The sequence below is a fragment of the Octopus sinensis genome, linkage group LG1 (assembly GCF_006345805.1).
Source record: "Octopus sinensis linkage group LG1, ASM634580v1, whole genome shotgun sequence".
NCBI classification, from domain to species: Eukaryota; Metazoa; Mollusca; class Cephalopoda; order Octopoda; family Octopodidae; genus Octopus; species Octopus sinensis.
The window spans coordinates 88328591-88353172 of NC_042997.1; the positions used below are offsets into that span (position 1 = coordinate 88328591).

The window sequence follows — 24582 nt, forward strand, 5'->3', positions numbered from 1 at the left end:
CACCTATGCAATATGACTGCATCACTTTCGTGTAACAGATAACTGAATATGAAATAGCTGAATTAAAAAACATTAGGTAAACATCACTAGCCCTGCATTGAATCCATGATCAAGACTCTTATCTTTAAAAACTATTTTGTTGTAAGGAGAAATAACAAACCAATGTTGTCAGTGATGGTTTCTCCCTCCCACCAGATATTGTTTGTTTGTTTTTTAATTTCATATAGATATAATCTTTGAAATAACTCGTATATATTCAATATGATAATATGTCATGTGCATTTGTGTATATACATTTTCTCTCTAACTCATGAATGAAATAAAATGCTAGAGTGGGAATGAAAAGAGAGAGAGAGTAAAACAGGTGGAGAATGATAGTTAGATGAAGTAAGAAGGATAATTGCATGAATAAAAAGTGAGTGGTAAATAAAACAAGAAATTGAGGGGAAGAATAGAAAGTTAGGAAAGTGAAAGTGAGAACTAAATTCAAACAGGACAACAAAAATGAAGTCTATGACTGTGTAGCAAAAATTATGACATCATTGTTATCTTATTCTCTATCTTTTTGAAGTGTATATTATAAATGAAATAGTGGTGTAATCAGTTGAAAATCTTTATGTTCTCATGAATTAGTTTATGTGGTCAGTTGATTCTTTTTATAGAGTAAGTCTTTAAAAGACGTTCTAATAATGAAGAGTACTGAGCAAAAATTACACTGTGTAACACAATTTTTATCCTTGGATCGCAACTGTTATGTCGTCTTTTGCTTACCCATAGAAAGTATGAAAAATGGCTAATATTTCCTTCAAACTTTGCTTTTGTTACATTTATTAAAACCCCAAAGAATCCTTCTCAGCACATGACCATGAAGCCCCCCCCCATTACTTTTGCTTATGATTAGAGATGCACATATTGACAGCCACTAAGGGACATGCGCAAGTGGTTACAGTCAAGAAAATCTCTAATATTGAGCAGAATATTTGCTATAGTGATATTTCTGCTTCAGCAATTCAACTCTGAATCTGTCTGAAGTATAATGGAAAATAGGTCAGTTTCAAAACATTGATGTCCAAGTCACAAAAGCAAAGTTTGAAGGGAATAGTAGTCATTTCCTTTGATTTCTAGATAGAAGCACATAGGAAATAATGCTTACTGACCAAAAACAAAAACAAAAACAAATAAATAAAAATTTTGTTATATAGTGTTATCAATTCCAAGGTCATAATTTTTCATTGCATAAATTCACTTGCATGTGTATGTCTTGATTTTAGTTCCTTCCTCTTCCCATGGAACATCATGCAATGTAAGATTTCCATCCAGCATAGTCCCAAACTTTGTCATGAGCTGGCTCCAGAGCAAACTCATGCATGCTAGTTCCTCTTCCACTGTTGTCAACTAGGTGTTGAAAGATCTGTCTCATCTCTTATGTCCCTCTGTGAGGTACTCACTGGTCTCTTTGTGGGTATGTGTAGCACATGGCTGGGCATTTTCTGCTGTTTCATGTCAATGATATTTCTTAGGTTACTCAGCTGACCCTTTCCATGATTTCACTCATCATGTATTCAATACCAAGAAATTCTTAGCTAGGTTTTAAGGCAACATCTGTCAAAAACATCTGCAGTTCTATAGATTTTACATGTCTTCCTCCATGTTTCACAGGCATAAGCCACTGTCAGTATGACAATAGATATATACAGGTGGAGTTTCGTATAAATCTAACATACTACATTTGTGCCTAGCAACTCTACCATTTTGTGTTAGTGTTAGTCATGCATTGTGACTGTGTATGAGCAGTCCTATTTCTACAGTCTTCATAACGTTATTGCATTGTATAATATTTTAAGTGATGAAAAGCAATTTCCAACTTAAAAAGGGAAATAATACTGTCAATCAAGGAAGAATGGCTACAAAATCCTAAATTTGAGGATTGGTTTCAACAAGATAAAATTTATAATGAAGTTAGCTATTGTAAATATTGTAACATTATTCTGAAAAAGGCAAATAAATTCATGCTAATGAAACACAAAATTTCTGTCAAACATAAAAAGTGCTTTGATGTGGCTAAATCTAGTGTTGACATTTCTCAATTTATGGTAGAGAAAGTCAGTGGAGAATGAACAAACAGCCAAAAGTAAACTGCTGATTGCTTGTTAATTTGTTGAATACAACATTCTTTCTGCAAATGTTTATCATCTTCTGATAGCATAGAGGGAAATTCTGAACAGTAAGATCACTGAAAAATTGTCAATGAAAACAATAAAACTTTCATATGTCATTCAGGATGGAATAGTCTTTCAAAACAAAATAGTGTTAAATGATATCTGTAAGACAGAAGTTTTCTATAATAATTGATGAAAGTACAGATATTTCAGTTACCCAAATTTTATCATATTCTTTGATCTGAATAACCATAATGTCATAGATATAATGTTAAAAATGGAAAAGCTTTTGATATTTACATTGTTGTTTGTGTGGAAAAATATTCCTCAAGAAAATATTGGATTTGCAAGTAATAATTATTCTTCTGTAACAGGGACCAAAAATGGGTTCTGGAAATAATTGAAAGATGATGTCCCTTTTATTTTAATTGTAGTATGTATCTGTTATGTTCTTATTCTTCATGCAACATATTGCAATCATATTTAATCATTTATCATTTTGTAAATGATTTAACATCTTGCTTTTTTTCACAGTAGCAGAAAACAATGAGACTTCACACTTAACCAAGAAGTTGTGACAACTTTTCACAAAATAACTAAACATATACAAAGGATGGCTTTTGTCTCTGTAGCAACTGCTTACTACAGAGATTAAACAGTTACTACAGAGATAGAACAATTTCATGCTTTACCTTTTTATTTCCAAACTGAGTCAAATGTTGACAAAGTTCATAGTGCCAAGAGAACTTATGAGGCATTAAGCCATCACAGAATGAAGCAAATGCTACTTTTCTTTCAGTATATGCTATAAAAGGTGAATTCACTAAATGTTGAATCCCAATCTGAGCATTCTTGGTGACATTGTCTCTATTTATGGATAGCATCAGAATACAAAAAGTTTTTGAGTTTCTTTATTGAAGATGAATTATGGTAAGACGTTAACTTATCAAAAATTGACCCAAGTAATGAAAATAATTACAAAAACATTAATGATGTTTACTTTGAAGAAAAGCAGCAACATATTTAATTTGTGAACTTTTTATTTATGAAAACAGTATTAGAAAGTTTAAAACTGATTTTCTGAAATTGCTAGTGGAGCTTTATATTCAAAGAAAATGGTTTCTTTTCAGTGAAGGTAGAATTACTATTAAATTAAAGGTATTATATCCAAAGGTAGTTTCTGATCCCAGTATAGCTTCTGCGTTTATTTGTTTAGTTGTATATTTGCTGTCCAGTAATACCAGAGTGTTGTTTGAATTATCTTGTTGATCAATGGAGAAGTTATTGTCTAGCAGTAGACAATTTACTTATCTCCACAGAAAATTAAAGACAAAAGATGGGCTTTATAATTCAAATATAATTTATTATCCAATTTTATGACCAATTTAACTATCTTGTCACATTTGTCAGTAGGTGCTGAAAAAATTCTCTTTCAAATGAATAGTGTTAAAACAAGAAACACTAACTTTTTAAAAGTACAGACTATAAAAAAATAGATTATTTGCAAAGTTATCTATTACTAGAAATGCTATGGAATGCACTAAGTTGGGACTTGGAAAAAAATCAATCAAGGCTTTGAAAGATGTTGTAAGCAAAACCTACTAGGAAAGAACAGACAAAAAATAATGATTCATTTAGTCTTCCAAAAAGATATGGTGACAGTCAGGAATAATTATTATTTTCTATATATGAAACAAAATAAAATATTGCTATATTTCTATTTAAACACAATATTTTTATAATCTAGTGGGTTTTTTTCATTTGAGTTTGGTAATTTTTCTCAGCTTGACCTGGTAGTTTCCTGAAAATCTGGTTGGTAGCTCTGCAACAATGTAATACAATACACTATTATAGGTAACAACAGAAACACTGTAAAAGTGATGCGTATTTCTTTGACTTACTGTGCTAAGTTCAGCTGATTGTATGACTGAAAATGTTGTTTGATCCTAGAAGTGTCATATGTGTAATATAGCAGTACTTTTTATGTGAAATCTTTAAATATGAGATTGAAAGAAAATTTAATTATCTTCATTAGAAAATGACTGTAAAACAATCAGATATTTGTAAATATTTGATAATGACAAATAAACAATGATATGGAATTAAATCAATTATTTTGTCTGTGGGGTAAATAATGGTACCAAATAGAATTAATTACACTGATCAAGACATTTACCACTAAGCAAGTCAATCTCATTACTAAATAACTTCACTCACTTCTTTTTGGTTCCATGCTGAATCACAGTTCCTATTTATACATGCTACAACACACTACACACAAACTCACGGTACAACATCATTTTATCCTACAAATACACAGTACTAAAACCACTGTCCCACCAACATACTGTACTACACCATCCTATTTTGTCAAAACACTATATTCCAATCTACAAACAAATTGTATGCAACAACATACTATCCCATCAGCACACTGCCACAACATGCTACTTCACCAATTTGTTATGTACTGCAATGTATTATTCCATCAATATACTGTCAGTATCAGATTTAGATGAAGAGAAGCCCTGGGTCATTCCTCTAGTGAGGCCCCTTTCAATCCCCTACCCTCATCACTAGATGGTCAAAGATTACCTAGATTTTGAGGCCCAAGACTTCAGACTGCTAAGCCTATACATAAATCTGGCATACTATATAACAACACACTATATTCTACAACTTACTACCTCACCAACACATCATATACTACAATCACTACTCCAGCACATCATGTATTATACACTATATCTACTACTAGCTGTGTATCCCATCGTTGCTAAGCAATTTTCACAGCAGAGTGCCTTTATTATTTTTTCTGTTTCATGTCAGACCATGTCTTCTCCAACAGGTAGACCCCTTGATCAGGACTGATTTCTGCATTGTTTGGGGCAATTCATAATGTGTCAATAAACTAAGTTTTTGTTTTTCCATTTGGTGCATAGATGTTGTAGTGCGAATATATGTTTAGAAATGCTGCATGTATCTTAGAAGAATTCTTACAGAGAAGAATAAATTTGGGAACTATATATTTATTACATAAAATATATTTTATTCACTGGTTGTCGATGAAACATAATCAAAATGTTGAAACTAATTGAATGAAATAATCTATGCAAGAAAGTTCAGAAATGTAAAAATAACAGCTAAATAGGGATTTTTAGTAATATAGCATAGAGAAATAGACAGACATAACAACAACATGAATGGCTCTAAGTCTAATCAACAAAGAAGCAAAGAGCAAGGCAAGCAAACTGTTTTTATTAATGGAATGCTAGACAGTCTAGAAACTTCCAAGAGAAACGCGAAGCTTCTTGAATAATTAAGAATTACTTCTCATGAAATATAATCTTCCGAGAAACTTACTAAAGGGAGATTATAACACTTCTTGCAAGATAATAGCATTCAACTATTTTAGCTACAGATGACAAACTACTACAATGTAAAGATTTTTTTATGCTCACTGCTGATGCTTTGAAGTCTTTTAGCTCTCTTGCCCTAATGAAATTCATTACACATGCACACACACACACATACATACATACACACATTCACACACTGTGAGTGATATACATGTACAGAGAGTAAGAGAGAGTGTAGCAAATATACATAAAGAGGAGGAAGTTTACAATGAGAAAAGCATAAATAAATGAGATAGACAAATACAGAAAGAAATCTTTTTTGGTCGTTGTCACAGATTTTGAAATTTTAAAATTAAGTGAGAATTTTCAAATTTAGTATATCAAAGTACTTTTTCACCCTGAATCTGATTTTGTGATTCATTTATTCCAGAAAACTGTAAAGTACAATAGTGCTTTTCATTTTTGTTTTTAAACTTTATTATGCCAGGATATCCTCATGACTATTTCAAGTTATCACATTATATGTTCAATCCCACCTTAGGTAAATGCCTTCTACTATAGTTTGAGGTCAGTCAACAACTTGTGAGTGAAATTTTCTGGACAGAAACTATGGAAACTCATTGGAAAATCCATTCTTAGTTTTTGGTAGGTGACTTTTAGGCAGTGCTGAACAATTGTCCAGTTTAACACCACAAGCTGGTTCAATAATGCCTTTAACTAAGTCCTGTCTATGCAAGCATTTAGGCCTGGTCTTTGGTCTGGAGATCACTGCTTCCCAGCTTTTGACTAAGCCATCAATTTTTTTTTTCTAACTGTAGTAAACAAAGAACTGCATCTCCTCTCCATGCAACAAAATTAAAGACACAACTACTCTGTAAACTTTGCACTTGAAATAGATTGACACAGAAGCATTGCTCTAAAGATGCTAGCAATGTACTCCAAATGAATACCTTCACTTTGTTTATCTAAATAAATACATATACACACAAACATCTCTAAAGTAAAGAGACATATGCACAGGCACAGCTGTGTGGTAAGAAACTTGTTTCCCAACCACATAGTTCCGGGTTCAGTCTCACTGTGTGGTACCTTGGGCAAGTATCTTCTATTATAACCTTGGACTAATCAAAGTGAGTGGATTTTGTAGGTGGAAACTGAAAGAAGCTTGTTATGTATATGTTTGTTTTTGTCACCCACCACTGCTTGACAACCAGTGCTGGTGTGTTTACATCCTCATAATTTAGTGGTTCAGCAAAAGAGACAGAATAAATACTAGGCTTTAAAAAAATAAGTCCTGGGGTCAATTTGTCCAACTAAAAGCCTTCAAGGTAGTGCCCCAGCATGGCCACAATCAAATGATTGAAACAGGTAAAAGATAAAAGATTATCAATTTTGAAAGATTTATTTCAAGAAACAAAATAATGTCATTTCATGCATTTAAACACCTAATCTCATATTTAGTAAACTTGCCTTGTGCAGTTTTTTAATGATTTAACACATTTCGACATGATACTGATGTATAATGTCTGCACAGGTAAAACGGTAAAATGAGCAGTGTCTACTTCTGAGATGTATGTGTGTGTGGAAGGGTGGGGTGCACACATTTGCGAATGAATATGATTGTGTATTTGTGTATGTTTAGATGCAGAATATCAAAATGAGTAAGATTTTGAGCCACTTGTTTGCAGGGTTTAAGTTCAAATTGCTGCAATTGTTTTGTTATTTTTTCTGGGAAGATCGTCTCACCTTACTTAGCTACTAAGAATTGACACAAAATCATCTGCAAACATTGCTGGTAATAGATTTATCTTCAGTTTACTTTGTATCTTGAACCACAACTGAGCATGAACCATGAAAAGCACCTTTAGGTTTTCACAGTTCATGTTCCATTTTAGATATATATATATATATATATATATATATTGATAATAAAAATCCAACTGGTTCCTAGTGTCATTCCCACTTGTCTTCCCCTAAAACCATTTGCCTCATCTTCATTGAATTTGAATCTTTTATTGTATGAAGCAAGTGGTATGTTATATCTACTTCACTCCCTGCATATTATAGGTACATCAACATATACATTGTTTTTCTATAAAATCTATAAAAACTGTGTAATGAAAGGACTCCTATGTATTTACTTGATTATCTGACTTTTGCAGTGGTTAAGGATATTACTGCCTTCAGTTTACAATAAATCACCTACTAATGATCTGACCATCACTAAGTAGTGCAAATACAAATACTATTAAGTTGAGGTTAATTGTCAGAAAAATTAGTTATATTAATAACTACTCATTCCAAAATATTCATCCAAATGAACTCTTTGACATTTTTAGAATCAAGACTTTGTCTGCAATTTTAAATTTTAGGACAATATGGCTTCAATAAAAACAAAATGATTACAACTAGAAATGTTGATCAAATGCTTTATTTGATCAGCTAACTTCATTTCATAGATTTGCTCCTAAATCAGCTAACTTAGACTATCTGGCATCAGTAATAATAATACTGTCTTAATTTACATCAAGTGGACTGGATTTGTTAAATAGTCTTTACTGCATGTTTCAAAGAACACGTTCATTACCTTACAACTTGCTCAAAATAATCTCAAACATCTCTTACATATTTCCATATGTCTTCCCCATCTGATCAGCATTCATTTTATGCTTCAGTGAATCTCCTAAATTAACTCAACTTTCAACCTCCATTAATCAGTTATTGCCATTAGCTTAGTTATGTGGATGACATCTCAGAATAATTTAATTTTTCAGTAATTCTGTTATTCTGCTCCAATAGATATGTACATTTTTTTTATTTATGTTTACTTAGCAATTTAATCACTAAATACTTCAGTAAGTTATGGTGAGTCAGTTCTTTGTATGAAAAGTCACAAAATTGAAATATGTCTGGAATTATCTGTTATATTTGCCTCAGATAAAACAGTATTAGTGATCAATTAATATTTTATGTTCACAGCAGACCTGATCTGAATTAGGCTTTCATTTTCTAAGCATTAAATATGCTTTCACTCTCTTAACTGTTAGCTTAGGCAGAGTCTAGCTGTCTGATAGCTAAATCTGACCTGTGCATTTGAGTATGCATGAGTGTGTGCATGCACATGTGTGTGTATGTGTATGTAGTAATGTAATGTGTCTAGTACATAGTTCATACAACCCTCTTACTTACAGCTCACTGCAACTAGTTATCCCATATTGTAAAGCAGACAGTGTTGGACTCCCCTGCCAGTGCATGATTCTTCTTCATCAAGACTCCTGCTAGACTTCCCCTCTGTCACATACAGTAATTATGTATTTTGTGGTCCCAGACTTTTTTCACTGGGAATCCCAGAACCCCAATGGGCCTCACATTGTATTTCCAAAAGAATAAATTTCCATCAGCCTCTTTCACCTGTGAAGAAATATAAGTCATTTTGGGTCACCCATATCATTAGATATAACTCCTGCACAACAGGAATAATGACTGTTAAAAATGCACAACCCTATTCTCATTACAAAGCTTCTTTACACCTGTATCTTCACCAAATATGTGCATCATAGAACTTGGCTCTCTAACAAGTTGGACTATAATAGGGGTTTGAATGGGCTGGAAACTTCTTGTCTGAACTTTGTACATCAGAAGTTTAAGGTACTGGTTGTAGTAGCCAGGTTTCAGTAGGAGCTGCCTGCAGCAGACCTCTGCATGACTGAACAGCCTTGTCTTGGGACTGTTAGGGAAAGACCAAGGAGAGGTGACATAAAACCATCCACTCAGCTGTATTCTTAGGGAGACACCTGTTAAGCCACCTAGCAGCCATAAAAACAAAAGTAGTATACTATTTAAGATCATTGTGGAATTCAACAAGCCAGCAGAAGCATCAAACAGCTCATAGGTAATGAACTGAGGCACCAAAGTGTGGATATTACTTCAGTCAGTGAGTCCAGGTTGCTAGTTTCACTGAGTGCAGTGAGATTCCCTGCCAAGGTGGTATAACATTCATCAATCTTTGTTAAGAGAGGTTCTCCTAATGAATGTGGACTATCCCTTTTTTTTCCTGAAAGGGCTACTCTGATGATGGACACTATCAATGTGCCATTGGCTTTACTGTCAAAAACTGTTAGCTGTGTAAAGTGCCAGAAACACCAATTAACATGAGTGATTAATGACCTACTAATCAGGGTACTTTAATGGAATGTTTTCAGAAAGTCAGAAGGGTTGTGCATGAGGACATCTAGTATAAGTCATATGTAATGCAGAAGGGTTAGTTGGATACGACAAGAGATAATTGTTCAATTCATACAAAGTACTTGCTAAACAAATTAAAACACCAAGAGGCTACAATGCTTAGGCTTTTCTCTGATGAGAAAAATTTCAATCAGGACCAAAATGTAAACCAAAGGAATGACAGATGGTTATGCAGAGACCAACAATCATGCATACTAAGTTCCCAGTAACTGTGATGGTTCTGGGAATTATCAGCAACAAGGGAGATGTTATACCTCCTCACTTTCTTTTCACAGGGCTTAAGAGTCAATGCTGATGTCTACACAGAGGAGTTGGAGAAAGTTGTGAAGCCCTTGATAGACAGTGTATGGAACAGAAGACCATACATTTTCCAACAAGATCTACACAGTTTCATAAGTCTAAGACACCCCAAGCATGGCTGTGTGCCAATCACCATGATCATGTTCTCCCAGAGACATAGCCTCTTAACTCACCAGACCTCAATCTGCTGGACTATTACATATAGGTTATAGTCAAGAGAGAGATCAATCAACATCCCCATAAGACCATACATTCTCTCAAGTCTGCTGTAACTAGCACTATGCCCAAATTTGAGAAAGATGATTTGATTTGGGCATATCAATGCTTCAGACCCCATACTGAGGCAGCCAGTGATGCTAACAGTGGATTCATTGAATAGATGTGATAAAAGGATTCTCAAGATATTTTGTACCAATTTGTTTTCAAATAGCTTTTCTTTGATGAGTTATACATCTTTTCCTAAATTCATACAAATAATTCTCAAAAAACTAACACACCTTGTGTGTGTGTGTGTGTGTGTGTGTGTGTGTGTGTTGAAACATGTTTTTATGGGTATATGTGTGTATATACATATGAATGAATGTGTGTACATTTAAAAGAAACTTGAAAACAGAAGCTAAGAGTCTATTACATTGTTTATATTAGTGATTCAGGTATCTCAGACATAATATTTATTCACTCTTTCTTTTAATCTGTGAGAAAGCAAAAATAAACAGGAAGGATATTAAAACAGTGTGACAACATGACTTAGACAACCAAGAAATTTTCTATAAGCTTAAGTCTGCTGGTGAATGTGACCTAGGCATTATAATAATCTGCACTAGACAAGCCACATTTTTAAAATCATTAAAAAAGGCCAAATCTATCTTAGTGCTATTCAGCCTTTGTCAGCTGCTCACTAGCTAGCTATCTATTTGAAGCTATGATACTTTCACACTGCATCTCCAGTCTGGAACCCCTCCATCTTATCCAGAATATTGATCTACTGGAGGCTGTATGGAGATGTGCAACTACACAAATGCCCTCCATCAGTCACCATATCTTGAACATCTTGCTTCTCTGGGCATTAACAGACTAAAACTTCAATGTCTTGCTAGGAGCCTGCAAGATTATCCATCTTTCCAGCAATTTTTTTTTTAATTCATTATTTTTACCACTTGTAAGATGGTGAGCTTGTAGAATTGCTACCATTCTGGACAAAATTCTTAGCAGTATTTTGTCCATCTTTACATTCTGAGTTCGAAACTTTGCCTTTCATCTTTTCAAGGTCAATAAAATAAGTACCAGTTGAGCACTGGTATCCTCTTCCCCCAAAATTTCAGACATTGTGAATTTAGTAGAAAGGATTATTTCTAACACTTGTGGACATGCTAATAAAATTCAAAAACACAAAAAGCACATTACAGCCCTGACTTTCAGAAATATTTTTTTCTGTTCAGCATTGTCAAACCATGAAGTGAATTCTCTGTGTTGGTTAGGATACTGTATCTTTCAAAAATTTAATCTCTCTTGAAATTCATTAATTATACTCCTGATGACCCTATACACCCTTTCCTCTAGAGTTTTTTTACTGTTCACTTTTCTCTCTTGTGTTTTATCCAGAGTCCTATGCATGCACTTTTGACTTTCATTTACTTAACTTCTTGCTGCTTTCTTTCCCATCTTTTACTCTTTTTCAGTGAGTTCTAGTGCACCTGAGCACTGTTTACAATAAGCTTTTGTTCTCATGCCAAAATTTTGAGAATCACCACTGAAATATTGAGGAAGTATATTTTGAAGAATTGTTTGCTTAGACTGAAAGTATTTCAGAGTTGGTGTTTGAATTGAATCTCTTAAGCTGTTCTAAGAATTAAGAAAGTTAAACATTCATTTCAAAATGTTCTTAGAATCAAAATTCTCTTACCATTTGCTCCTTCCTCTTGAATCATTCAATAAATTACAGAAATGAGATGGAAGGGAATTTTAATGTGAATCATAGAGGAATATTTTATCCTAAATAAGACTTTATTATAACTACACTCCTTTATTATATTCAAAGCTTCCTGTCACTTTCAACTATAAATCTGACATTTCTACTGAAAATATTTTCAGATTTTTCCAGTTCTATTCCACAGTTCTAAAACCAATCTAATTCTACTTCTTAACAGAACTGATCAATTTATAATTCTTTTTTTTTTTATGCAAAATATTTTTCCCTGTTCCTCTAAAACTCTTCGTTTTCCTGTGAATACTTCCTTTAATGTTCAAATGTTTCACTAGTTTCTTTTTTTTTTTTGTTATGTATGGATTTTTAAATGTCTATTTTTCAGTTTATTTTGTTTCATTCATTTTTGAATATTTAGATATTGTTCTCTTAATGCATTAGTATGTTTGTTTTACTTCTAACTGAAACATATATTTACTGTTCACCTATGAAAATCTCATTGAAATGTACTTATTTGTTTGAAATGACAGGAACGTAAAACATTAACTATTTTAATTCCAGTAAAGCCTCCCAACCAGTAAGCTTGTATGGTTGCATAATAGCATTAAATGTTTTACTGCTATGCCACCAATAAAATCTGTCTGAACTATGTAGTTAAATACCAGAAAGTCATAAATGTAATAATGTTGCACTAATTATATTTTAGCTCAGTCACAAATACATCTTTTTTGTCTTTCATTTCCTTTAATTTTTTTTTCTTTCCAGTCTGATTTGGCCTCTTTGATACCACTTGACTTATTTTATTTGCTGCCCCATGTCAACTTTAACAGCTGGCTACGCCTGCCAAGAATGATGAAGGTAGAAGTCAATTCTTTATCATTTTTTTATCTCTCCATCTAATAATTTAAAGATGAGCCTTAACTGTACAAATTGATAGACTATAATCCAACCGATTGAGAAACTCTGCAGGGTAAAGCAGTTGTTTCTCTGTGCCCAGGACAAAGTCAACACTTGATGGCTCTCAAATTACTCTATTGTCCAGTGTGTACCATGAGAATGTATAGTTTATTGTTATATGCTGCAATATGAATAGGATAATGAGTAAGTAAATGAATGACATTTCATTTAGTTTCAGAATGAAATACAAATCTTCCTATCTGGTGTCAGACCTGCAATAGGTTGGCACCTCCTTTCCAGAATTAATAATGTTTAGCAACCATTCAGAAATGTAATAAACTCCAGCACAGTGCTGCAGCATACTCCAGCAGTGCTGCAGCATCTGGTAAAAGACAATGAATAGAATGGAATAAAACAATTATATTTCAAAGAATATTTTAGCTTCAGGTATGGCTGTGTGGTTAAGAAGCTTGCATTGCAACCAGATGGTTTTGGATTCAGTACCACTTTGCAGCACATTGAGTAAATGCCTTTTGCTATTGCCCTAGATCAACTAATGCTTTGCAAGTGAATTTGGTAGGTGGAAACTATGTAGAAACCTCTCATATGTTTATTCTTTTACTTGTTTCAGTCATTAGACTGTGGCCATGCTGGAGCATCACCATCAAGAATTTTAGTCAAATGAATCAACCCTAGTACTTTTTTAGCCTGGTGCTTAATTTATCAGTCTCTTTTGCTATACTGCTAAGTTACAGTGACATAAACTCACCAACACCAGTTGTCAAGTGGTGGAGGGGGACAATCACAGACAGAAGGACACACATACATATACATACATGTACACACAATGGGCTCTTTCAGTTTCTGTCTACCAAATCTACTCACATGGCTTTGATTGGCCTGAGGCTAGAGTAAAAGACACTTGCCCAAGATGCCATGCAGTGGGACTGAACACAGAACCATGTGGTTGGGAAGCAAACTTCTTACCAGACTACCATACCTATATGTGTGTGTGTGTGTATATATATATATATATATATCTGTAAATATATCTGTAAATATAATATGTGACAATTATTCAGTGGCCATGATAAAACTCCAAGTTTCAGATATCGGGGCAGAAACACACACGGGCATCTCTTCAGTTATCAGGCCATCAAAAAAATGCTATGAAAATTACTGTTAAAACAAAGGGAAATTACTGTGTGATTCACCATAATTAAGACAAAAGAGCTATTAGAATGACTGCTAAGTAAGGGGAGGGAGTAAAAATGGTCATAGTAATCGCATAGGCGCACATGTCCATACATACACATGCGCACCTGCACACCCACGTATATATATATATATATTTATATGTGTATATATATATATATATATATATATATTGTTGTATTTCAGGATGGTCATTTTTTTTTTCTTTTTGGCCAAATAGACACATGCACTATATATTTGTTCTTCACTTGTTTATTACTGTTCTTATTCTAACTCATGTCCATTGTCCAGGAATTTTTCCTCACACATCTGTAACCTGTTCAGTGACACTTTTTGTCTTCATGTGTGCACTTTCTCCACTTATTTCATTCTGCTCTTCTATGATGTATATCCTTATGTACACATGCATTTGCATCCTTGTTTGTGTGTATGCTTGTGTGTGTCATTGTTCTTAGTAGCTGTATGACCTTCCCCTCAGCCCCATCCTCTCCCTCTGTTGTTACTGCTGCTGTCCTATAACCCAAAAATTTGGTTTAGTTCCTGTATCCCTCTGTGTTTATGTGTTCGCCCACGGTGCTGCCATCATGGTAGTTGTTATTGCCATCATTGTCACTGCCGCTGCTGCTGTCATTAGTCATGTTGTTGATACTGTTGAAGCTGTCTTTGAAGTTATTGTGTATGTGTTTGTGTGTGTATATGGGTTTGCTTCTTATGTTGTTTGTATCCATGCTCTGTTTATAGATTTAATTTTTTTTATCTCTATTTCTTATATTTATCACAGGTTTGTGACAAATATATATATTTTTTTTTATCTGTCTCTATTATATGTATCACAGGTATGTGTATATATGTCTCTTGTATGTGTATTACCCTGTTTGTATCTGCTTTATTATCATTTTATCTCCTCTCTCTTCTCCTCCCTTCTGTCTTTAGTCATGTGGTGTGGTATGGTGGTGGGTGTTTTTTTTCCATTCATGCTTTCTATTGAGGCTCAGTCTGTCTACTGCTATGTGTGTAACCTCTGTGATCTGTCTAAGTGTTGTATCAGTTCTAGGACAGCAGCAGTGACAACTTTTCCTTCCATCCTTCTCAGAGCTATAATATAAAGTACAAATCAAGGACTTGAGTCATCTAAATATTACTGTGACACAGTGAAGCTGTGTAGCCTAGTGGTTGGGGTATTCAGCTCATGGTCATAAGGTCATGAGTTTGACTCCCAGTGGCACATTGTGTCCTTGAGCAAGACACTTTATTTCACTTTGCTCCAGCTGGTAAAAATGAGTAGTACCTGTATTTCAAAGGGCTAGCCTTGTCACATCTTGTGTCATGCTGAATCTCTCTGAGAACTACATTAAGGGTACACATGTCTGTGGAATGCTCAGCTACTTGCATGTTAATTTCATGAGCAGGCTGTTCCATTGATCAAATGAAGTGGAACCCTCATCATCATTATCAGTGGAGTGCCAATTTATCCTATACTGTGACACATACTAGTTTCAAATGGAATTATAAAATAAGGGGGAAAGTATGTAGGTCTAAGAAATTAAAAGGAATATCGAGTTGGTTTCTTTTAGATTTGATAAATTGCCCTTTATTTATATTTAAACAAAGAAATGGTTGTTCTAATGTTCATGCCTTTCCTATTATAAAATAGGATTCATATCAAACCAAAAAGGGAGCCTTAACAGTCATTTAATCAACTTGAAATAACAGCCAAATATCCCTACTATCTTATCCTATCTTCTTAAAAATCCTGCCCTACCATCTCAGAAAAATAGTAATGACACACTGTTAATATATTCCTAAGCAAGCTGGGCAAAATGCGTAGCAGCATTTTGTCTGCCTTTGTGTTCTGAGTTCAAATTCCACCGAAGTTGACTTTGCCTTTTATACTCTCGGGATCAATAAAATAAGTACCAGTTGAGTACTGGGGTTGATGTAATCAACTTAACCTTTCCCCGAAATTGCTGGCCTGGTGCCAAAATTTGAAACCAATATGTTCCTAAGTATACAGAAAACGGGATGGTCATAGCTGAAGTACTTTTCAGCATAAGTCTGCTTGGGTGAAGATGACTTAGAACTAACAACATCATGAATTATAGTAAATAATTGACAAATATATAAAATCACTCACACACACACGGATGGATAGATGGGTGGGTGGGTGGATGGATCACTTGATTGATCGATCGTCGGAACTGCTCCATTAAAATATATATACAATGTTTTTTCAAAATTTAAACACCTAGGCTTATAAGTCATCTCATTTGAGTAATACCTAAAAGTGAGTAAGGCAATTACATTTAAGGCCCTGAACTGCATGGTCAGTGTGTGGAATTCTTGACTCTGCTGAAATATCAAGTTCAGTTTCTTCTATGTGACTGTAGGACCCATTCTTCTATGTGGCTGGGATGCTAGATCTTGAAGCATACCTTGCAAAAAAAAAATACATGCTTTACTGAACATCAGATAGAACAAGTACCTTAGCAGCAAGCATCTGTATTGGGGGTTACCAGTGTTGAGTAGGAAAATAGCTATCAGAAGAACGAAGTTGGCTGGTCACTACCAGAAACACTGGGAGCTCCCAGTCATCAAGCTGGTATTATATTGGTATTGAAGGAAAAGGCCTTATCAACATACTTTGATATAAAAAAGAATGATACAGAAGCATAAATTACTGGCAAGTTAGCAAGATGTATGGAAGAAGCAACCCCCAGAGAATTTGTCTGAAGGTATCCTAAACATGATAATCGTATAAATTAAAAGGGTTGTCATGGCTACAATAAAAAGCTTCATATGAGTATTCTTCAAATAACACAATTGACTGCATTGTGTTTCTTTTTTTTTTTTTGACACATGAAAAGATTTGGTTTCAACACTACAAACTCAACAAAACCTTGCTAATTATACAACTCACCAATTAGAGTAATAAGCTGTATTTCACCAAGGTACTAACATTGAAAATTAAGTGATGATAATGGAGCATTACTGATGGTACACTATCACATCACTATTTTCTCTTACTCCTTATTTGAAATAATCCCCTTGACTTATTCAATTAAACAACAAACATATTAAAGAAAATACCATTTACTTGATTATGCAACTCATCATCATCATCATCTTCATTATCATTTGACATCTGTTTTTCATGATGGCATGGGTTTGACAGGAGCTGGTAAACCAGAAGACTGCACAGGCTTCACTGTCTGTTTTGGTATGATAGTTTCTACAGCTGGATGCTCATCCTAATGCCAACCACCTTACAGAGTGGACTGAGTTCTTTTTACAAGGCACCATTAGCTCTTACACTTAATAGTTCCTATGCTCATAACTCTATTGCTTTATGATCACAATCTCTGCTTCTTTGCTCTAAATTACGTTCACTTAATCAATTGTAGCTAAATTTATGTCATCCACACAACCACAGCGTAATGTCCATTCCAAGAACCAATATTAAACAAACTGTTTTCTTCAGAGGTACCTCCCTAAACTCATATTCATTCAATCAATTTCTACCTGCCTACTACATATTAACTTACAATTTAAACTAATTAAACATATTTGTTACAGTTAACTATCCCACAACATTTTATCTATCAGAGCTACTATGGTGCCATGCCTTCTGCTCTTCCTCCCTTGGTTAGCAAATAACAAAAAAAAAACAAAATAGTAAAATTAGAAAATATATTATATTTCAGTTTAAATTCAACAGAATAGGATTCATACATATGTATGATAGCACTGTAAAATATTGATTGTAAATTTTGGCACAAAGCCAGCAATTTGGGAAAGGTACTAGTCAATTACACCAATTCCAGTACTTGACTGGTACTTATTTATCAACCCCATTAGGATGAAAGGTAAAGTTGGCCTCAGTGGTATTTGAATTCAGAATGTAAAGACAGATGAAATGCCACTAAGCATTTTCCCAACATGCTAATGGTTCTGCCTGCTCGACACCTTACCTTATAGCACTGTAAAATATTGAGATAAAGTAGAAATATGGAACACACTAAGTATTTATTAGGGAGTTTAAGTCTGTTTTAGTTTTCAAATTAAGTTGATCAGACATCATCTTAAAGATTAATGTTAGTATACACAGCTCAGTTGCATGTCTGTTAGTTTTAAAATGATACATGTAGTTGTTGTTTAGTTTGAGAGCAGACATAATTGAACAAATCTATAATACTGTGTAACACGATTTTTATCCTTGAGTAGCAACTGGTATTTCCTATTTGCTTACCCATAGAAAGTATGGAAAATGGTGAATATTTCCTTCAAACTTTGCTTTTGTTATATTTATTAAACCCTAAAGAATCTCTCTCAACACATGGCTATGATGCTCCCTAACTACTCCTGCTCTTGATCAGAGATATACATTTTGTCAGCCACTAAGAGACATGTTCATACTAAGGAATGAGGTCAAGCAACTGACAAGCAAATCTGTGGTATTGAGCAGAATATTTGCTATAACAATATTTCTGCTTCAGCAACTCATCTCTGAATCTGTTTGAAATGTAATGGAAAATACGTCAGTTTCAAAACATTGATGTCCAAGTCACAAAAGCAAAGTTTGAAGGGAATAGTAGTCATCTCTTTCGATTTCTAGTGAGAGGGAAATAGGAAATAACACTTACTGACCAAATACAAAAAGAAATTTTAAAAATTTGGTATACAGTGTAATCTAAGGTGTTTTTGTCACGAACATTCCATTATTTTGGTGTTACATAGGACTACATAAGTTAATGAGTCCTGTTATTACATGTGTTAGGATATGATTTGAGAGAAATCTAACTGTTAATTTGAGAAGATAGAATGTCTCTGTAGACACTCCTTCATTTATTCAAGTTGTCTATTGAAGTAACCGTTCACTAACCAAAGTGAGAAAAAGCAAACAGTTACTAGCCTATCACCATGTTAAAGAACAATGTTAGTGTATACTGATCTAGCATCTTTTCAAAAGCAATCATTGTGAATATTGGATTGTTATTTGTTTGACAAAGAGCAATGTTGGTAAACATTGGTGAGTTCCTGGAGTGTTGACTTATCAAAGAAATTGTTTGCGTATACCACTCTAAGGTCTTTTACTGGTCATATATTGTACTCTCTCATATTGTCAAGGAGAAATATTGGTGTATAGGGATCAGTTACTGATGTCATTTTATTAAAGTGCAATATCAGTATTTATTTGTCAGTTATTGGTTTGTAATTTTCTAAACAAATCAGAAAACCAGATGGTGAATGTCTCATAAACATAAAACTGTTTGCCTTACCTAACTTTGGTAAGTGAACAGTTACTTCAACAGAAACAATTTGAACTAATGTGGGAGCATCTATGTAATTATTTGATATTCTACAATTAGCAGCTGAATCTCCCTTAAAGCACACCTTCATCATCATTCAACGTCCACTTTCCATGTTAGCATAGTTTGACAGGATCTGGCAAGCCACAAGGCTGCATCAAGATTCAATATCAGCTTTGGCATGATTTCTACAGCTAGATACCCTTCCTAATGTTAAAAGTTTACAGAGTGTATTGGGCACTTTTTCATGCCACCAGCACTAGTGTAGTTTCCAAGTAATTTGCAAGACAGAAGGACAGGAAGAGGAAAAGAGGAGAAAAGCTTACACTGTTAAATGGAGAATATTTGAGAAGGGAAAGTGGCTTTATGCTGGGTGTTGTAAGATAGAGGGATAAGCACAGGCATCTTCCTATTGAGGAGATACATAGCTACCCATATTATATATAGATGTGGGTGGAAATCATCCCAAAATAATTATATAAGATGTTAGAGTAAGACCACTGACCAATAATTCATCAATATACACTAACATTGTTTTTTAATAAGTCGACATCAGTAAATGAATAGTAGCTGGATGTCAGACATAAAATTGACCTGTATACACTAATATTTGCCAGTAACTCACCTCTACATACTAACATTCCTCATTGATAAGTTGACAACAGTCAATTGATCAATATGCACTACTGTTGCTTTTCCATCGAGATGACAGAACAGTAAATGAGCAGTATGCACTGACATTGCTCTCTGGTAACACATTACCAGTAACTGAGCAGTATACACTATTGTATATTCCTAGACAAGATGAGAGATGAGTAACTGAATATTACACTAACAAGTACATTTCTACATGAACCTTCAATGCAGGTAGTTAATCAACAAGAACAGTGTTACTCAACCCTTGGAGGTCCATGGAAGATTTTGTTAAAATTTATGCACAATAAATTGGTTATACATCTACAATACACAAATTTTTTTTAACAATTTTTTATTAATCAGTTCTTAATAATATTTAATTGTAAAAATATAATATGACTTTTTAAACAAAAAACGACTAGGAGGGTACATCTGAGTAAAATAGGAATCAAATGAGTCCAAAGATTAAAAAAAAAATGGTTGAGAAACACAGAACTAGAACTAGCAAGCAAAATCACACTAAAAGTAGAACATGTTCTGTGCTGTTTTCAGAGGTATTCAGTGTCTGAAAAAAAAAAGACAAGTGGTGGCAGCTTGATAATACTCAACAAAGTTGGAAATAAATATTTGTGTGTATGTGCATAGTGGAACACTCCAATGAAAACAGCAACTCTGTACAAACATAACAGACCTGATATTGTTTTGTGTGACATGAAACAAAAGTCATGCATTGTAGAGGTCAGTTGCCCAGTAGATATGAATATACATTCAAAAGTCCAAGAAAAATAGAATATTTATGGCAAATTAATGCAAAACTTTCAGCTCTTGTACCCTGACTATAAATTCTCATTTGCACCTATCATCATATATGCACTTGGCTGCATACCAACAAATTTACACAAAAACTAGGAAATACAAGGGTTTTTTTTTTTTTTGAAAAAAGGACAAGAGAAACTGACACGGATTCTCCAAATCCAATCTATTACTGGTTTGTAAGATATTCCAAAGATTCTCCATCAGAGATTAGTTAGGTAAATAGATGCACACACTTGGGTGTATGCATTGAGAGCTTAATCTAACACAACAACTCAACAACATATTTACAAATACCAGAAACTCTCTTAACTTCAAAAGTCTTATTGCTTTGTTAGTGACCAGCTTGAACTACAATAAATCTCAAAGAAAAACATACATACATGCATACACATGCACGCATGCACACACACATACATACATACATACATACATACATTTTTGTATAACTTTCCAAAAGTTTATCATCTAAATATATTCTAGATATCATCTAAATATATTTCTAGATATGCAACTGCATGCATGAGAATACATACATAAAACAAAACATACAAATCTACCCATACATACATACACACATACACACACACACACACACACACACACACACACGCACACACACGCACGCACGCACACACACACACACATACATACATACATACATACATACATACATACATACATATGTGCAGGCATACATACGTAATCATCTACATGCATTCACATGTAATATGCACTTATTGGGTGGCTCCTTTAGTAACTTGTACCTGCAGTTAAGAGACATGTGTTTATCATTACCATCACCTTCATCATTATTGTTATTATCCATTCTATTCCCATTGTATCAGTCATTAGTGAGTCTCAAAATCTGTAACTCTCAACAGTATGACCCCCTCTTATCCATTAGTTGCCCTCTGTGGGTTGAGAGTGGTTACTATCCATTTCCTGTGAAGTCAACTCTGCCAGAGAATTGTGATAACATACACTATTCCATCTGTTCCAACTCCTCTTCATAATCATGATCATCATCATCATAACATGAACGTTAACAATTACATACCAAATCCCAAACTTAAATATTGGCTTTAAATGTAAAGGGAAACAACTCTTAAATATGTGTTACCTACAGTAGTGTTAATGTTAAAAAAAAAACGTTAATATACATATATGCTTTTATTTAGAAAGAGAGAAGGAAACAGACAGTGCCTGACAAACATACACACACACACATATGTATATATGTGTGTGTGTGTGTATACATATGCATGTGAGTGTATGTATATTTGCATAGTTATGCATATGTAACAGATGTGATCCAGAAACAATGTTGTTTCTAGCCTTCCTAATGTCTGATTAAATTTCTATTGATTTCTTCAGATTCTAACATTTTGGGAATTCTACGAGCGTTGTGATCAAGCAGCTCGGTCAGCTCATGCTGTGAGGTAAGTTCTCCTATCCCAAATGTGTGTGAGTGTGTGTGTTTGTGTGTGTGTACAGGTAAGGCTGTGTGGTGAAGAAGCTTCTTCTCAACCATATAGTTTTGAGTTCAGTCCCACTGCATGACATCTTCAGCAAGTATCAAGGATCTTCTACAACGCTGGGCAAACCAAAGCCATGTTAGTACATTTGGTAAATAAGAAACTGAAAGAAGTCTGTTGTGTATACTAAATTAAATGATGATGATTAAATGATGATGATGATGATATATATATATATATATATACACACACACACACACACACACACATGCACGCACACCTACAGACTTAGATATACACACACACATGTGTATAGTGCATATGCTTGAGTGTAACTTTGTCTAGACATCTTGTAATGGTTGTAAATGAGTATCATTGTCATACAAGTGAAATAATTTATTTCTAGTCTTCCATGAAAATGCCTGGCCTTGGGAAATTTTACCTTGCTTGAGAACAGGTGAGGGTTAGTGAGGGGAAAAGTGGACATTAAAGAGGATGATGATGATGACAGTAATGTAGTGCATATATGCACCAAGTTGCACAGTAGCTAACTGAAACCTGTAGCTAGATGACAAAATACACTGCCATCATTAATACTTCAAGCGTTTTTGTTTAAGTTATTTTCATTCATTTTGTGAAAGTTTAGCAAATCAAACTAGCTGAAGAATAAACACCACTGTTGCAGTCACAAACACCTAAAAATTGAAATTGAATCACTATACAAAAACAATCAAACAACATGAATGCAATTTGCTCAAATATTGCTGATGTCATCAGAACACTAACCATCTAGACTTCTGGTGCTTTTTCTGACAAGAGCATGTTATACATTTAGGGTATTTTAGCCACTAGCCTGCAGAAGCAAAGAGTAGACAAACAGACCAAACTAGAGCAAGAGTCCATGAGACAGTAGCAGCACACACCTGACCATAGCACCAACGGATAGCAATTATTTTATTGTGGCAGTGACACAACCTAACCAGCTAACTCCAAGAAACACATTACGGTGACTACTGTTAAACCTGATCCATCATTTCATATTAAATTCAGACTATCTTACTTGTGTAAACATCTTTTGTCATTTGTAGCAGCAACAACATTTAGTTGCTAATAAGGATAAATATTTTTGCATTTAAAATTTCAACAGAATGTGTGTTCGTTCAATTGTCATCAGTTTGATATCAAACTGTTAACCTGTTGACCCACACACAGAAACTTCTTATCACTACATTGGTAATTCTGAAGAAAAGAACAGTATACAACCTAAACTTCAAATGGCTCAAACACCTGAATATCTGCCAGTAGTCTACCATAAATATATATATAAGTTTATATATGTATGTACACTAGGCATGGCTGTGTGATTAAGAAGTTTGCTTCCCAACCACATGGCTTCAGGTTCAATCCCACTGCATGGCAGCTTGGGCTCTATAGCTCCAGGCTGACCAAAACATTTTGAAGAGATTTTGTAGAGAGGAAACAAAAAGAAGCCTATCACTTGTGTGGAGGGGTGCATGCATACATGTGTGAGAGAAAGACAGAGAAAGAGCAAATGTATGAGTATTTCCTTATCCTAGCATTGCATTTTATTTGTAAATGAGTTTCTCTGTTATACAAGCAGTGTTCATTGTTTCCAGTCTGCTTTGTAAATGGCTCTGGCTATGGGAAAATATTAACTTAGAGAAACAAGTGAGAGAAAAAATCTGTCTCAACAAATTCCATTCAACTCATGCAGTCATAGAAAAGAAAATGTTAAAATGATGGTGAAACAAAGTAGAGAAATAGAACTCAATGCATAAGAGTATATATATATATATATATATATATATATATATATATATACATATATTTATATATATACAAATCGAAAATAAAAACAACAAAAGTTGAATGTATTGAATGTATTAATTTAACACTGAGTTTAAGATGGAAAATGTTGGAGTGTGTGACATCTTGAGCATGGCTCTTCATCAGAAAAAGACAAGATGAAAGGTCTGAAGAGAAGGAAAAGAATAGTCCAAGAAAAGACCTTGTGTTGCTACATGGCAGAAGTGACCAGAAGTGTTTATATATTCTTTTATTCTTTTACTTGTTTCAGTCATTTGACTACAGCCATGTTGGAGCACCACCTTGAAGGATTTTCATTGAGCAATTCAACCCTAGGACTTATTATTCTTAAGCCTAGTACTTATTCTATCACCACTATGTAACAGGATGTAAACACACCAACACCGGTTGTCAGTTGGTGAT

The 24582-nt window shown here is 34.1% G+C and overlaps 1 protein-coding gene across 8 annotated transcripts in view; it reads left to right on the forward strand.

Annotated features, from left to right (window-relative positions):
- Positions 1-24582, forward strand: part of LOC115216192 (cyclic nucleotide-gated cation channel beta-3-like) — a 495037-nt gene that overhangs the window by 451061 nt on the left and 19394 nt on the right. For all 8 annotated transcript variants that reach the window (XM_036502664.1, XM_029785393.2, XM_036502665.1 and 5 more), the window contains 2 exons: positions 12753-12845; positions 22232-22296. In XM_036502664.1, coding sequence (XP_036358557.1) covers positions 12753-12845; positions 22232-22296 — 158 coding nt within the window. The remainder of the gene's footprint in view (positions 1-12752; positions 12846-22231; positions 22297-24582) is intronic.